The sequence below is a fragment of the Mustela putorius genome, unplaced genomic scaffold (genome assembly GCF_011764305.1).
Source record: "Mustela putorius furo isolate JIRA1106 unplaced genomic scaffold, ASM1176430v1.1 tig00000083_pilon_pilon_pilon, whole genome shotgun sequence".
Classification (NCBI taxonomy): Eukaryota; Metazoa; Chordata; class Mammalia; order Carnivora; family Mustelidae; genus Mustela; species Mustela putorius.
Window position 1 is genome coordinate 43483314 of NW_025421273.1, and position 14758 is coordinate 43498071.

Below are 14758 nucleotides of genomic sequence, written 5' to 3' on the forward strand. Positions count from 1 at the left end.
TCGCGGAGCAGCTCAAGTACCGCTGGGTCTGTGGTGGTTCAGGTTTCTCGTCATAAACCGAGCGACGGTGTGTTGATCTGTCTTTCCCAGGAATTAGTGATCCCTCGACCCTCCTAGGGAAAAAAAGAGAGGGATGTCTCTACGCTGCGGGGGCGCCGCCTGCACCGTGGGGCCCCGGGTGAGCGGCGGGGCGAGCAGGGTGCGGGCCCGGGGTGGGGGGGGGCTCCCATCTCTTTAGAGCGCCCAGTAGTAATAAGGCCAGCACTTACTAGCGTTTACTTGAGCTAGACGCTGTTCTAAAAATTTTCATGTAGTATCTCATTTAATTCTCCCGACACACGATCGTGTAGTCTCTGGTATTGGTTTGTAGGTCTCTCTGGCAGGCGATGAGAGGTTCCACCCCCCCGCCAACCCGCGTATCAGAGTGATCTGAACCCTGTATTATTAGTTGGAGCTTTATAGGAGCACGGCGTTGAGCACGCCAGATTCCTACTTTGTGTTCGGGTCAGTCTTTGTACTAGACACCGGTCTGGGCAGTGAGAACAAAAGCCTGTGTTCTGCCTTTAGAGGCAGAGTGATCCAGTGCGGTAGCAATACCGCAACACCCCAACAGGCATTCTTTTTTAATTGCTGAAGGTTCTCTTGCGTTGCATGTACTGACTTGTGAATTTTAGTGTTTTGGCTATCTTGTACACGTTCGTGTTCAGATCTAGAAGCCAGTGTTTTCTTATGGTCAACAAATGGACTACCATGTTCAAAAATAGAATGTAATCTAAAAAATTAAAACATTAGGTTTGGTTTCCCTCCTTCCAGTTCTTTAAAACCAGCTGCGCGTTACCTCTACGTTTTAACACTATGCCTATCACCAGAGAGGAGAGACTTAATGCAAATTTCCTTTCATACGTCCTTGACTCGACTCAAGAGCGGAAAATTCAGAGCTGTGGCATCTCCAGTTATTGCAGTTTAAACTGTATGAAAGACAGACTTTTGGTAGTTAAGTGGGTTACATGAAAGTGTGACGTGTTAGCCAGGTCCAAAGGTTTCCAAATCTGTTGTATCTCTAGCAGTAAACTGTTAGCTCCCATTCTCTTTTAGGTTTCCTTTGTTCTTGAGACTTAAATCCTAGATTCTGAGCTCCTACACAAAGCTTTTAAATTGTTCGACATAATTTCTGTATCATTTCTCTGGTTCTACCCTCACTTTTAGGTATTAAAGGAGGTTCCCACTAAGCTACTTCAAATCTCACTAAAAACATGTCCTAATGAACTCTCTTTAGATATTCGGAAGATATTTATGCAGTCCAGTCAGAGCAGTAAGTTCCTTGCCAGATAAAAAAAAGGAATTCTTACAAAATGGACCAGACCTTCAAGATTTTTTATCTGGTGATCTTGTGGACAAGAGCAAGTGGGATGAATATAAAGGAAACTTAAAACGCCAGAAGGGAGAAAGGTAATTGAAATTTTGAGATAAATTCCTTCATTGTGCATTATATTCACGGATAACCAAGCCCTGGATTATAAATTAAATCAGACTTGGCAAATTGAGCTAAAAATCATTAGAAGTGATACAGACATAGAACAGGTAAATAGCTGAAATTGTTGGAATCCTCTGATTCTATCCTATCCTTTTGATAGTTGTTCTTCAATCTTCCTAGGACCTAGCCATCCCATTGTGCATTCAGCATAAAATTTCTGCATAGAGCAAACATTATCACCTTGCTACTAGTCTATTTGATCTTGATGAAATTTCCGTTGTTACTGCGTATTGATGATCTAACTTGTTGCTTCTATGTACATATGTCCTACGGATACCTTGCCTTAATTCAAAAGAATGGTGAGGGAATTTCACAGAGGGCAGATTGTTTTGGGAGAGACCTTACCCAACAACTTTTACTCCACAAGTGGATATAAGTCAAGGGGAACCTGAGGAAACATATTCTTCTCTCCAAATTTTAGATTTTTTTCAGTAATAACCATCATAAATCTAGAATGCAGAGCAGAAAGTACACTTGGGGGATCGCTCCTTTCTCTGACCACATATAGAACTTTTTGTCAATATTATTCACTGGGGAATGAGATGTTCAGAAACTTCCTCATTCTTTCATTAGGATGGTTTTACTCTGTGACTTTGCAAAAGGTAGACATGAGCATATTGCTCTGTTAGACACAATTATGAGTGTGTTCTGAAGTGGTTTGAACGAGTCTAAATGTGACTCTCTGTTCTTACTCTTCTGGCAGAAATTAGAAGAGTTAGCCCAGGATTATGGGGCAAAAAAACCCAACTCTGCAGTAAGAATTGTTATAGAGCAAATCTGCGTGATTATTTGGGAACATATTTGTTAATGGATAGTTATGTTTGGCTTTCCTCAGGTTAAGACTACCTCCATGGCTAAAGACAGAGATTCCCATGGGGAAAAATTACAATAAACTGAAAAATACATTGCGGAATTTGAATCTCCATACAGTAAGTTTCAGAGTATTAAATGTCCCTCTTAACTGAAAGTCATAGTGTTTCTGCATATGTGTTACTTACACTTTAATAAAGCACGTATCAAAAACAGCAAGGAAAGTGAATAAAGATATTTAGGGATGCATTAGTATCAGGAATGGAACTATATTTAAAAATTATTTCCCCCCAGGGCACCTGGCTGTCTCAATAGAGCATGCAACTTTTGATCTTGAGGTTGTGAGTTCAAACCCCATGTTTGGTGTAGAGATTACTTAAATATAACATTACTTAAAAATAAAATTAAAAAAAAATTTTAAGGACGCCTGGGTGGCTCAGTTGGTTAAGTGTCTGCCTTCAGCCCACATCATGATTCCAGGTCATGGAATGGAGTCCAGCATTGGCATCAGGGTCCTTGCTCAGCAGGGAGCCTGCTTATCCCTCTGCCTGCTGCTCCCCCTGCTTCTGTGCATGCTCTTTCTCTGTCCCTCTCTCTCTGACAAATAAATAAAATCTTAAAAAAATTTTTTTAAAGTCATTTTCCTTGCAAAAAGAAACAAAAATTAATCGTATTTCTTAATTTCAGATTTAATAATACAAAAAAAAAAAGATTCTTTCCCCCACAATTTGGGAAATGGGGGGTTTTGTATATATTTTATATTACAAATTAAATACACTTATTGGAAAAAATATAATGTTAAATGTGAAGCATCATGTATGCCATCCCAAATGTTAACTACACCATTTCATTTTTTAGCATATTTCCATCCAGACCTTCTTTGCACATGTAAAATATATACATTCATGTTGGTGGTTCTTTTTTTAAGTTTTATTTATTTATTTGACAGAGAGAGACACAGCGAGAGAGGGAGAAGCAGGCCCCCCACCAAGCAGGAAGCCTGATAATGAGGCTCGATCCCATGACACCACGAAGGCAGAGGCCCAACCCCCTAAGCCACCCAGGCGCCCCACATTCATGTTGTTTTTGATTTAAAAATGGGATCCTAATATATATACAGTTTGGCAGTTTAATAACATTTTTGAATAGTGAATTTCTTCATAAATACATTGTAAAGAATGGACAGTTTAAGCCTGATCACTGATTTGCTTAGTTGGTTAATATTTGCAACTTGATTGTATTCCATTCCTTATTATTCCCAGGTGTGTGAGGAAGCTCGATGTCCCAACATTGGAGAGTGTTGGGGAGGTGGAGAATATGCCACTGCCACAGCCACAATCATGGTAAGAACAACCTCGGACTCAAAAGTTTTAGTCTATAACCGAAAGGAATATTTTATGTCTTTCTCCTCAAAATGTGCGTTCTGAGTCTCTGACCAGATTTTTTGTTACATATGAATTCATGAGAAATATGAAGGAAAAAAGTCTGAAAGTCTGATAGAATAATCTAGGCTGATGTGCTCTCATCCTTCTCTGAATAAATCTGTTATTGATTTTTCCATATATCTGACAGTTAATCACGTGCTGCCTTGAGATATCTCCTCTATTAATTTTTGGAAATGTTATTCATGATTGCTTAACTTTTTTCCCCTATACAATAATAAGCATTTATTTTTCTCTCTCATGACCCTTTAGTTGCCTGGGGTACAGCTGATCTCAACTGGGCTAAAACTGGACTGCAGGAAGTAGGTTGAGGTCTCAGGGTTCAGGTCTGCTCCACAGAGCTTTATTTTCCTTAGATCAGCAGGCCTCTATGCCAAATTCTTCATCATAAAGAATGGAAAGAGCACCAGAGGGCAAGCCAACCATCCAGGCACATATGAGGCATCTTTTTGGCCATGGCTGCTATCATTCTGTTAGCCAAAGCAAATCACATGGCCAACCTGAACAGCAGGGAAGGTAGAGACATAAGCTCCTCTCCCTGGATGGGGGCCCTGCAAGTTAAATGACAAAGAGTGAGACATATAGGCTTAATAAGGTGGAGTCAGAATTGATCCCGGGACCCTGAGATCATGACCTGAGCCCAAGGCAGAGGCTTAACCCACTGAGCCACCCAGGCGCCCCACTATATGAGATTTTAACCAGTTTGAGGGTGGGACATTAACATTATCTTTGAATCCCCCCCCCGTATAGCCTTTCCTGATCACATCACCTTTTTTTTCCCCCTTTAACAGTTGTTTTTTTCAGGAGCCTCCACACTCAGCTTGGAGCTCAACATGGGGCTTGAACTCTTGACCCTGAGATCTATACCTGAGCTGAGATGCTTAGCCAGCGGAGCCACCCAGACGCCCCTCCTTTTAACAGTTTTTAATTCTGAACTTCTCATTTCCTTTTCTTTCCAGTTTTGTTATATATATCTGTATTCCTCAACAAATTCTTTAATTTGAATGTTTCAAATTTTGTATAAGCGGAATCAAACTATATGCATTTTTTGGTAACTCGCTTTATTCTCTCAGCATATGCTCTTTTGGGTCATCCATCTGTGTGTTTTAAATTATAACATTTCTGTTCTAGCTGATGGGTGACACATGTACAAGAGGTTGCAGATTTTGTTCTGTTAAAACTGCAAGAAATCCACCTCCGCTGGATGCCAGGGAGCCCTACAACACTGCAAAGGCAATTGCAGAGTGGGGTCTGGATTATGTTGTCTTGACGTCTGTGGATCGAGATGGTTAGTGGGTCATCATTGCCTCTTCCAGAAATTGGCCCTTAATAACTTGTGACATCATCTTGAGCAGTGGACTCTTTTGTTTCTAGATTTGCCTGATGGAGGAGCTGAGCATTTTGCGAAGACTGTAGCATACTTAAAGGAAAGGTACTTGTTTTTTTTGCATTTGCTTGTGTAATTTGAGGACTTTTCTTTAGCCCATCTGAATTCAGTTTCTTTAAGGTGTTTACCTTAAAGTGGAGGTCATTAACCTTTTAGGGGATTATAAACCCTTCTGATCACCTCCTGGAAATTATATGGTCTTTTCTCCAGAAAAAGTCCGTCCAAACATACAAATACATATTTGCATAAAATTTTAGGAATTCAGCAGCACAGACTTACAGACCTTTAGGTCATAGAACCTGTCCATCATATTTGAGTGGCAGTTTTAACTTGGGGTAATTTTTAAAAGGTGGATAAATCTGCAGACTTCCCCAGCACTAATAGTGAATAAATCACCATCTAGAAGTATATAGAAGGAGATAATTTCCCACATTGTTAAAGTATGCAATACTTGGTATAGATTTTATCCATATTCATATACCCTGGGAAATTTACCCATGATCCACATTTTATTAATATTTAATCCCAGGGCACCTGGGTGGCTCAGTGGGTTAAGCCACTGCCTTTGGCTCAGGTTATGATCTCAGGGTCCTGGGATCAAGTCCCGCATCAGGCTCTTTGCTCAGCAGGGAGCCTGCTTCCCTCTCTCTCTCTCTGCCTGCCTCTCTGTCTACTTGTGATCTCTCTCTGTCAAATAAATAAAATCTTTAAAAAAAAAATTTAATCCCATCTATTTAAAAAGCACTGAAGAAGGAGTTACGCTTGCTTCCTACAGCATAGTGCTAGTTGAGCACCTGGCACTTAGTAAATGTTTTTTAATGATCCCCCAGTATTTTCTGTTTTTTTAATAGTTTACTTTAAAAAGTTCTGCTTACAACCCACTAAACTGATATCACAAACTACTGATGAGTCTCAGCTTTACAAGTAAAAAAACAGTGAGTTATAAGCTGTGTTCTTTCAACATCTCTTATCTATGAAAGGGTATGTATGTGGTCCTTTCTACATCTCTTCTCTCAGGAAATAGCTCCAGAAACTTGGCCATTGGGTTTGTGAAAGAATTTATCAGCTGTCCTAGTCATTTCTACTGCTGTCAAAGGGAACAGCACTATGACCTAGTTCACATTTTAATGCTTGAATGCATAGATATAGTCAGAATATAAATAAGAAGATTAATGTTTAACTTGTATTTCATTTAAGCAAACTCATGACTCAGCAGCTCAGAAAATCGTTTTTAAAACCCACAGCACTTGTGAAATATTTGCCTGAGGAAAAGAAGATGACACTATATGATGAATTTTTAAAGAAACCAGAATTAAAGCAATCGAATACTATTTGCATTCACATAAGAAATGTCCCAATTTGGGGCGCCTGGGTGGCTCAGCGGGTTAAAGCCTCTGCCTTCAGCTCAGGTCATGATCTCAGGGTCCTGGGATCGAGTCCCGCATCGGGCTCTCTGCTCAGCAGGGAGCCTGCTTCCTCCTCTCTCTCTCTGCCTGCCTCTCAGCCTACTTGTGATCTCTGCCTGTCAAATAAATAAATAAAATCTTAAAAAAAAAAAAAAGAAAGAAATGTCCCAATTTACTTTCCAAAGAATAAAAAGATATTTTATATTTCATGTTTTATGTTTACATTTTAATTGTTTTGAGCAACATTATTATCTTAATACCTGCTTAATAAAGTATAAGTCTATTAATCTCAAAATTTATTCTGATCACTATTTGCAACAGATCTGTATTAACTGCTGTGTACATAATATTTGATGTTCAGAATTTTTTTTTTCTTATAATGGTTTCTATATGAACATTTGGATGTTCATGCTTTTCCTTGGCATTGAACATTTAGGATTTAAAGATTAGAATTGGCATTGAACATTTAGGATTCTAAAGATTACTATGTTGAAACCGATACCAAATGATTACTGGTAATTTCTGTTTTGAGCAATAACCTTGTCAATTCTTTGCCTCAGTTTGATGCTTTTATTTTTTTTCCCCCATAGGAATCCAAAAATTCTTGTGGAATGTCTCACTCCTGATTTCCGAGGAGATCTAAAAGCAATAGAAAAAGTTGTTCTATCAGGACTGGATGTGTATGCACATAATATAGAAACAGTTCCAGAATTACAGAGGTGATTTCATGTACAGAGCAACACTGGCAAGTTTGGAGGGCGAGGATCTACTCTATTTTCTCACTTTTTTCAGGAGAGGACTTCCTATTTGACTTACAAAATGAGCTCTTTTTTTTCTTAACAAAAGCAATATATATGTATTATAGGAAAATCAGAAAATTTTTTGAAAATCAGAAAATAGCCAACAAAAAGAGCATAAGCATCAAGCATAATATTTCCACCCAGTAGTATCAATTACTGTAACCTAAGTGTGTGTATTTATATGCACGTGTGTATGTTTTGGTGCAGACACATCATGAGCGTCTTTTCCTTTTTTAAATAGTATCATATTGCAAGTGCCAATGAGTTCTTTTTTTCAAAGAATAGTTTTCAAAAATAAGAAAAAATAATACAAGAGCAACTACTCTGATTGTAATTCTAGAAAGAAAAGACTTAAAAAACACATTTGGCACTAAAATATGCAATAAGTGATACAAAAGAAACACTGTTCTCATTCAGATGTATTTTCAATCTCCTTAAAAGTAGGTACTGTTCTTTCTAATAATGTTAATAATTAGGAAAATTTACAGATTGCTATGCCACATTAATGACCATATTCATACTTCAAAAAGAAAATTAACCTTCAGGCAAAATTAATGTTTATTTAATTTTAGTAAAGTATATTTGGCAGTGAGCTTAGTAGCTGCTACACATTATCTGTATTATAGAACTTGAAAAAGTATGGTAAACAATAATCAGCATTTCCACTAAATCATAAACATTAGGGAACATGACAAAGTCAATGGAGAAATACTTTCTAGAGTAATTGTGTTTGGTGTTGTCGGTTTTGTGGTTATTTTTAAATTCACAAATTGGTTTCCTTTCTTCCTTCCTGTGAACTGGTCTCTGATTAAAAATACCAGCAAGTCAGGGGCGCCTAGGTGGCTCAGTGGGTTAAGCCTCTGCCTTCGGCTCAGGTCATGATCCCAGGGGCCTGGGATTGAGTCCCACATTGGGCTCTCTGCTCAGCAGGGAGCCTGCTTCTCCTCATCTCTCTCTCTGTCTCTCTGCCTATTTGTGATCTCTCTCTCTGTCAAATAAATAAATAAAATCTTTAAAAAAAAAAAAATACCTGCAAGTCAGTTACACAAAATAAAGGTGCATTAGAATTCAAACAAATACTGGATTAACATCAACTAATCAGCAACTCTGTCCTTTCGGCCTTCTCACCATTTAAAATATGGTGGCTTGGCGGCTGTTGAAGTCTAACACACAGCCTGTTCCAGCCCTGTCATTTCTCATGATGCTACCACCAGTGGGTGCCAATTTCCTTGGTTTCACTTGAGAAACATTATCCTTTCCAGTGAAAATTCCAGAATCGTGCATTTTTACCTAAGAGGTGTCGGTGTCATATCCTCACCAGCAGAGGGCAGCTTGGTCTTTAGAAAAGAACTGAACATAAAAGTTGCAGACCTCTGAAATGTGGATTCATGTTAAGCAGTTTTTCCTTTGTCCGGTATTAAGATTTTCTTACTTCTACTCTTTTTCTCTTCTTTCTTGACTATCCCTTACAATCACTCATTTTCCGCTTTGAATTTGGGTTTCTCAATGAGTAATTCATAAACTGAATTATTCTGTTCTAGTTTTCTCTGCCCCAGGCTTGAAAGGCCTTAAAAGTAGACAGAATTTGGGGCCCACTAAAGCCTGATTTTCCTTACAAAAGTAACAGCTAGATATTTGTTCACAAATGCTGGTATTGAACCACATGGTGTAATATGATGTCCGGAATGTCCTTTCCTGGTCTTGGAGATGGCTTGCATAACTGTGTACTTAGTTGAACTTGTGGTTATTCTTGCTGACAACAGCTCTGCTGTTTTCAAGGAAAGTTCGTGATCCCCGGGCCAATTTCAACCAGTCTCTGCGTGTACTGAAACATGCCAAGGAGGTTCGGGCCAATGTGATTTCTAAAACATCTATAATGTTGGGTTTAGGCGAAAATGATGAGCAAGTATATGCAACACTGAAAGGTAAAAAAACTTGAAAAACGAAAACTCTTTTTCATTTGATTTGAGTAATAGCAGGAACCCCATTTTGAAGGCCATGTTACATTTCCTCCATAGTGTCAACAAAAGTGCCAGTAAGAACAAAGTGCAGGATATGATTATAACAGCAGCATAAAAGGGAAAGGAAGTATGTTTTCTTTTCTTTTTAAGATTTTATGTATTTACTCGAGGGAGAGGGAGAGCACAGAGGGAGGATAAAAGGGAGAAGCAGACTCGCCGCTGAGCAGAGAGCCCAATGTGGGGAGCCCAGGACCCAGAGAGCATGACTTGAGCCAAAGGCAGATGCTTAACCAACTGAGCCACCCAGGCACCCAGAAGTATGTTTTCTTAGAACATTATGGAATGATACGCAGAAATCTCAGGACATGAAATTGGTACCTCATTTTATTCTGTACCCTTTAATCAAGTGAAAATGAGATTTTATCCACATGTCTTATGTAGTCATTGCCTAGTTGTAAGAGCCAGCCAGGGGCCAGGAGCTTTCACAGGCCTGTCGAGATGAGTAAGATGAAGCCAGGCCTCTGAGGAAGAGCTGACTGGTAACATTGTCAGATAACATGATGTGCTTTGGACTTGGCTGAATCTTAGTCTCATAAGCCCATATGCTTTGTGATTCTCGGGCTTTATAAATTGCAAAAAAAAAAAAAAAAACAACAACACAACAACAAAACAGCCTGTTACTTACATGAGGATCCTTTGCCTACTTGCAGTTACTTATTGGTTCTGTGAGTACCAAGTGTGAATAGTAATGAAAAGTTCCTCTTTACGAGAGTAAAACTACAGTTTTACTAGAAAGATTCTGATATGTGAGAGGTCAAATCACATCCCCCAGAGCATATCTTGCACAGTTAGTAAAACTGCGTTCAGCAAGTCTGGCCTATAATACAGGTGATGTCAGGCCTTTCATATACTGTTCATTTCTTTTCTGCCTAACAGACTCTTGCTTGAAACCCCTTCACCCATGTTTGAGCATTTATTGCATAGTATTAGAGTACCTTGTCCTTCTTTCTGTCAGCCCCTCATGAGTATCTTTCTCATTCCTATGTTTTCAATCCTTTTCATATTCCCTGGCTCTTTTGAATGGATAGATACAGTCTTACTCCCCAACTTATGACCCTAGATCTCAGGGTTCAGAATTTGAATCCCACTTTGGGTGTAGAGGTTACTTAAAAATAATCGTGGGGTGCCTGGCTGGTCCGGTCTATGGAGCATGCAACTCGACCTCAGGATTGTAAATTCATACCCCCTTTTGGGTATAGAGATTACTTAAAAATAAAATACATATTTTTTAAACTAAAAAATCTTGTTAAAAATCTGCTAATGTAATGTGTGCCTTTTTTCTGTAGCACTTCGGGAGGCCGATGTGGACTGTTTGACCTTAGGACAATATATGCAGCCAACAAAACGCCACCTTAAGGTATTGCCATCTTGAGTTGCCGAATGTTCGCTGGCAGTTTGAATTAAATCTTTGTCATCCATAGGCACAACTGAGAAGCTGCTGACTTTCTAGTGTAACATTCCATGTATATTTCCAAGTCCCAGTTCCCATTTGTCGGCATAAAGCCAGCAGATAATACTGGCACATTTTTGCTGCCCTGAAAATTGTGTGACTTAAGTGAATGTACAGAAAAAGAATTAAATAGTTGGGAAATTGCATTCATTCACACATGGTCATCTCGTGATTGGTTTTAGAGTTACGTGAGAGCCAGAGGTGAAGTAAAAATGAAGACTCTGTCTTCTTATTTCTGTATTGAACATTCATTCATTCAAGAAACTTGTTGACTAGTGACCATGTGCCAGACACAGGGCTGAGCACAAGAGATAAGACAAGACCAGGAAAGTCTGGTCCTCAAGAACCCGATAGGTGTGATTAATTCTTGATTATACCTGTTAGTCCACAAAGGGGGAATACAGATATATAATCTCTGTAGGTGATCTCATCTTTTTCAACTTTCAGAACAGCTGATGTACTACGAAACTGATGTTTTCCCTCCGTAATCAAGTGCTGATAGAGAGGCCTAGTAACCAGTAGGCAGGTCATCTGTGAGAAAGGAGAGGCAAAAGCCTCAAGGCAACTGGATAAATTATGAAGTGAAAACCATCCTGAATGCATGAGCGTAGATTTTCTACAGAATCACAATGCTTTAGGGAAATTCTAAAATCTATCTGAATGAATTCTCTAAATGTAGGTTGAAGAGTACATTACTCCTGAAAAGTTCAAATACTGGGAAAAAGTAGGAAATGAACTTGGATTTCATTATACTGCTAGTGGCCCCCTGGTGCGTTCTTCATATAAAGCAGGTAAGTTACACTGCGGGGGATAGTTTTATTCAGACCGTAAGTTCCCACGGTAAAATTATAATAGCTGTGCTTGCCTTTTGAAGGAAGAATTGTTTTTTTGGAACATCTTAGGTACTTTGCTCCATAGAGGACTTGTTAAGGAAAAATTTCTCTTAAACCTGTTTTTTTCCTGAAATAAAGAATCCCCTCCCCCTTTCTAGCTCAGCCACTGTAATGAAAACAGGAGTAATTAGCTTATTCTTTGTGTGGCTTTCAGTAGTAGGTTATTCAGAAATGACAAATACCAGTGAAGTATATAACACCGTTTTCTGAAAAATGTGTATTCATTTGACAGCCATGCCAGCTGCATCTCTAAATAAACTCCTAATTTCAGATCAGTTTAAATCCTAGAAAGTATCGGTTTGATGGCATTGCTGCATACCCATTAATATCTTTATGGTTTTCTCCCAGAGGCGATAGGAAAAAATTTTAAGATTCTTTTCCATATAGAAATTTTGACTCTTTTTGCTAGCCACACTGCAGTTCTTCACTTTGTAATTTCAGCTCTTATTTTGATTAGGAGCTTGAGCTGACTTACAAAAAGAAAAGCCTTTTCCAAGGGTTAAAAAGTCATGTGATCGTGGCCATCAAAAAGTCTATGAGAACATATCTGAAGCCCAAACTTAATCCAAAAAAATGTTTATAATGTTTTCCCTGTCAGTTGAACTTCACAATTATAATTTCTTGAAGAATAAGTGTTATTTTTTTTGGATAGGTCCAAACTACGTGATTACCGTAAATGATCTTTTAGATGATTGTGTTACATATTGGGCTTAAATCACAGATATAGGGGCACCTGGATGGCTCATTGGGTTAAGACCTCTGCTTTCCGCTGAGTTCATGATCCCAAGGTCCTGGGACTGAGCCCTGCATCTGGCTATCTGCTCAGCAGGAAGCCTGCTTCCTCCTCTCTCTCTGCCTGCCTCTCTGCCTACTTGTGATCTCTGTCTGTCAAATAGATAAATAAAATCTTTAAGAACAATCACAGATACATTTAAATTAGGCACACATTCTTTTGATAAAAACTAATGTTCATGTATGAGTGATATTCAGTGTGCTCCTGTAAAGAAATTCAAGACATTTCAATGAACTAACCACAGCTTATCCTAGTTATAAAACTCAAGACTTTGAATCAACACTGACTCACAGGATGTGGGGACTTTGGAAGCCAATAAAGTGATTTATTCTTCAAGCAAGAAGAATTCTGCCAGCAAGCTGAAAACCTTTGTAAAGGATAGAACTAATATCAGCTTCCGGAGTGGTTAGAGTAAAGTAAAATCATTTGAAAGGGGTTTTTATTTTTTTTTTTTTTTAAGGAAAATGTTTAACATTTATAAGAAAGTAAATTATGAACTTTTTAAAGTTACCAGTAAAAGATCGAATTCTACTATGTAGAGCATTAGACTCCGCTGATGGGTTAGGGTCCGAGAATGTTGGTTCTACTCCTGCCAGATTTAGATAAGTTCTGGAGGAGCGTGGCTAACTCTTCATTACTTGGCTGGGTTGTGAACCTTGGGATTCTTGACGATTGGGTACAGATACGCTCATTGCAGTTATACTAGGATATTAAGATGACAAAGCAAAGTTCATCAGACTCCTCATAAAACCAGGCCTGCGGTGCTGGGCTCTGCCAATAAGCACTGAGCCGTGCAGGAACAGTGAGACACTAAATGGAACCCTAATGACCTGAGAAGGGAATGTACCCCCTCTAAGCAGCCGTCTTAATGCACAGGCACACCGAGGGGGTGGGGAGCAGGCCCGTTGTAAATGAAGAGCTCTTGCCTCCCTAGAGGGGGATAAGCTAACGGGATTCCATCAGATGAGTCGGCTCAACTGCAATGAGGTCTGTTTTATAAACATCAGATCCAGGCTAATAACATAGCAGAATTGCTCTCTGAAATGAATCGTGCCCACAGCAATGCTTTGTCAGAGACAAGGAATAGATAGTGCAAGTAGAGTGGAATAAATAAATGTTCAAAAGCAGACCCACAGACATAATAGGGTCATCTTTACAATACTGAAGTACTAGAAAGAATAACAGAGACTGTAGTGATAAAAAATTTTTTTGTAAGCAATGGGGGTAGAGTTTACTTTTTTAAAAAAAAGAGAGGGAGAAAGAGATAAAGCAGGGCTCCTGGGTGCCTCAGTCATTGGGCATCTGCCTTCTGCTCGGGTCGTGATCCCAGGGCCCGGGATCAAGCCCCGCATTGGGCTTCCTGCCTGGTGGGAAGGCTGCTTCTCCCTCTGCTGATCACCCTGCTCGTGTTTCCTCTCTCACTGTGTCTCTCTCTGTCAAATAAATAAATAAAATCTTTAAAAAAAAAAAAAGGAAGATGCTAACGGGGTGCCTGGCTGGCTCAGTTGGTGGAGTGTGTGCCTCTTGATCTCAGGGTCACGAGTTCAAGCCCCACAGTGGGCGTAGAGCTTAACATTAAAAAAAAAAAAATGACTAAAAAGAAGGGAAACATGGAAGTATAATTCTGAAATTTACATTAAATTGATATTAATGTATTTTCATTTTTCCTTAATAGGTGAATTTTTCCTGAAAAATCTCGTGGCCAAAAGAAAAAAGTCCTCTGAAGTATAACAAGACCTTCAAGATCACAGGAATTTTTAATATCTGATTCCAGTTGGTAAGAGAAGTGGTACCAAAATGCCTGACTTCAGTGGACATACCTCAGTCTCATTGTTTTAAGAAACACGTTGAGGGGCGCCTGGGTGGCTCAGTCGTTAAGCGTCTGCTTTCGGCTCAGGTCATGATCCCAGGGTCCTGGGATGGAGCCCCACATCAGGCTCCCAGCTCGGTGGGAAGCCTGCTTCTCCCTCTCCCACTCCCCCTGCTTGTGTTCCCTTTCTCGCTGTGTCTCTCTCTGTCAAATAAATAAAATCTTTAAAAAGGAAAAAAAAAAGAAAAAAAAACCACATCGATAGCTATGCATATTTAATTAAATAATTCACTTGTCTTTTAGCCTTTCTTCTTTGTTCTATTAACAATGGCTTGCTGTGATGTAATCATAAAATATCTTTCTAAGAGTTTTACTATTAACAGTATAATTTAAAAATACATGAAAAACTTCC

At 39.1% G+C, this 14758-nt stretch overlaps 1 protein-coding gene across 2 annotated transcripts; it reads left to right on the forward strand.

Moving 5' to 3' along the window:
• The first annotated feature begins 11 nt into the window (after positions 1–11).
• LIAS (lipoic acid synthetase) lies at positions 12–14508 on the forward strand. Of its 2 annotated transcripts, XM_045076604.1 has the most exons (11): positions 15–178; positions 1277–1449; positions 2370–2463; positions 3607–3687; positions 4918–5074; positions 5161–5218; positions 7170–7298; positions 9159–9304; positions 10687–10757; positions 11530–11641; positions 14212–14508. In XM_045076604.1, the coding sequence occupies exons 1-11, from the start codon at positions 134–136 to the stop codon at positions 14265–14267; spliced, it is 1122 nt and encodes a 373-aa protein (XP_044932539.1). In that variant the 5' UTR covers positions 15–133; the 3' UTR covers positions 14268–14508. The 2 variants fall into 2 exon arrangements, with proteins under 2 accessions (XP_044932545.1, XP_044932539.1); XM_045076610.1 differs by lacking the exons at positions 2370–2463; positions 4918–5074; positions 5161–5218 and having other exon boundaries at positions 12–178.
• The last annotated feature ends 250 nt before the right edge of the window (positions 14509–14758 follow it).

Bases quoted from the DNA above. Each gene is read 5' to 3' on its own strand.
- LIAS (XM_045076604.1), top strand. From the start codon at position 134: ATGTCTCTACGCTGCGGGGGCGCCGCCTGCACCGTGGGGCCCCGG. The intron at 2,464-3,606 runs GTAAGTTTCAGA...TATTATTCCCAG, and splicing joins GGAATTTGAATCTCCATACA to GTGTGTGAGGAAGCTCGATG. The intron at 5,075-5,160 runs GTTAGTGGGTCA...TTTTGTTTCTAG, and splicing joins GACGTCTGTGGATCGAGATG to ATTTGCCTGATGGAGGAGCT.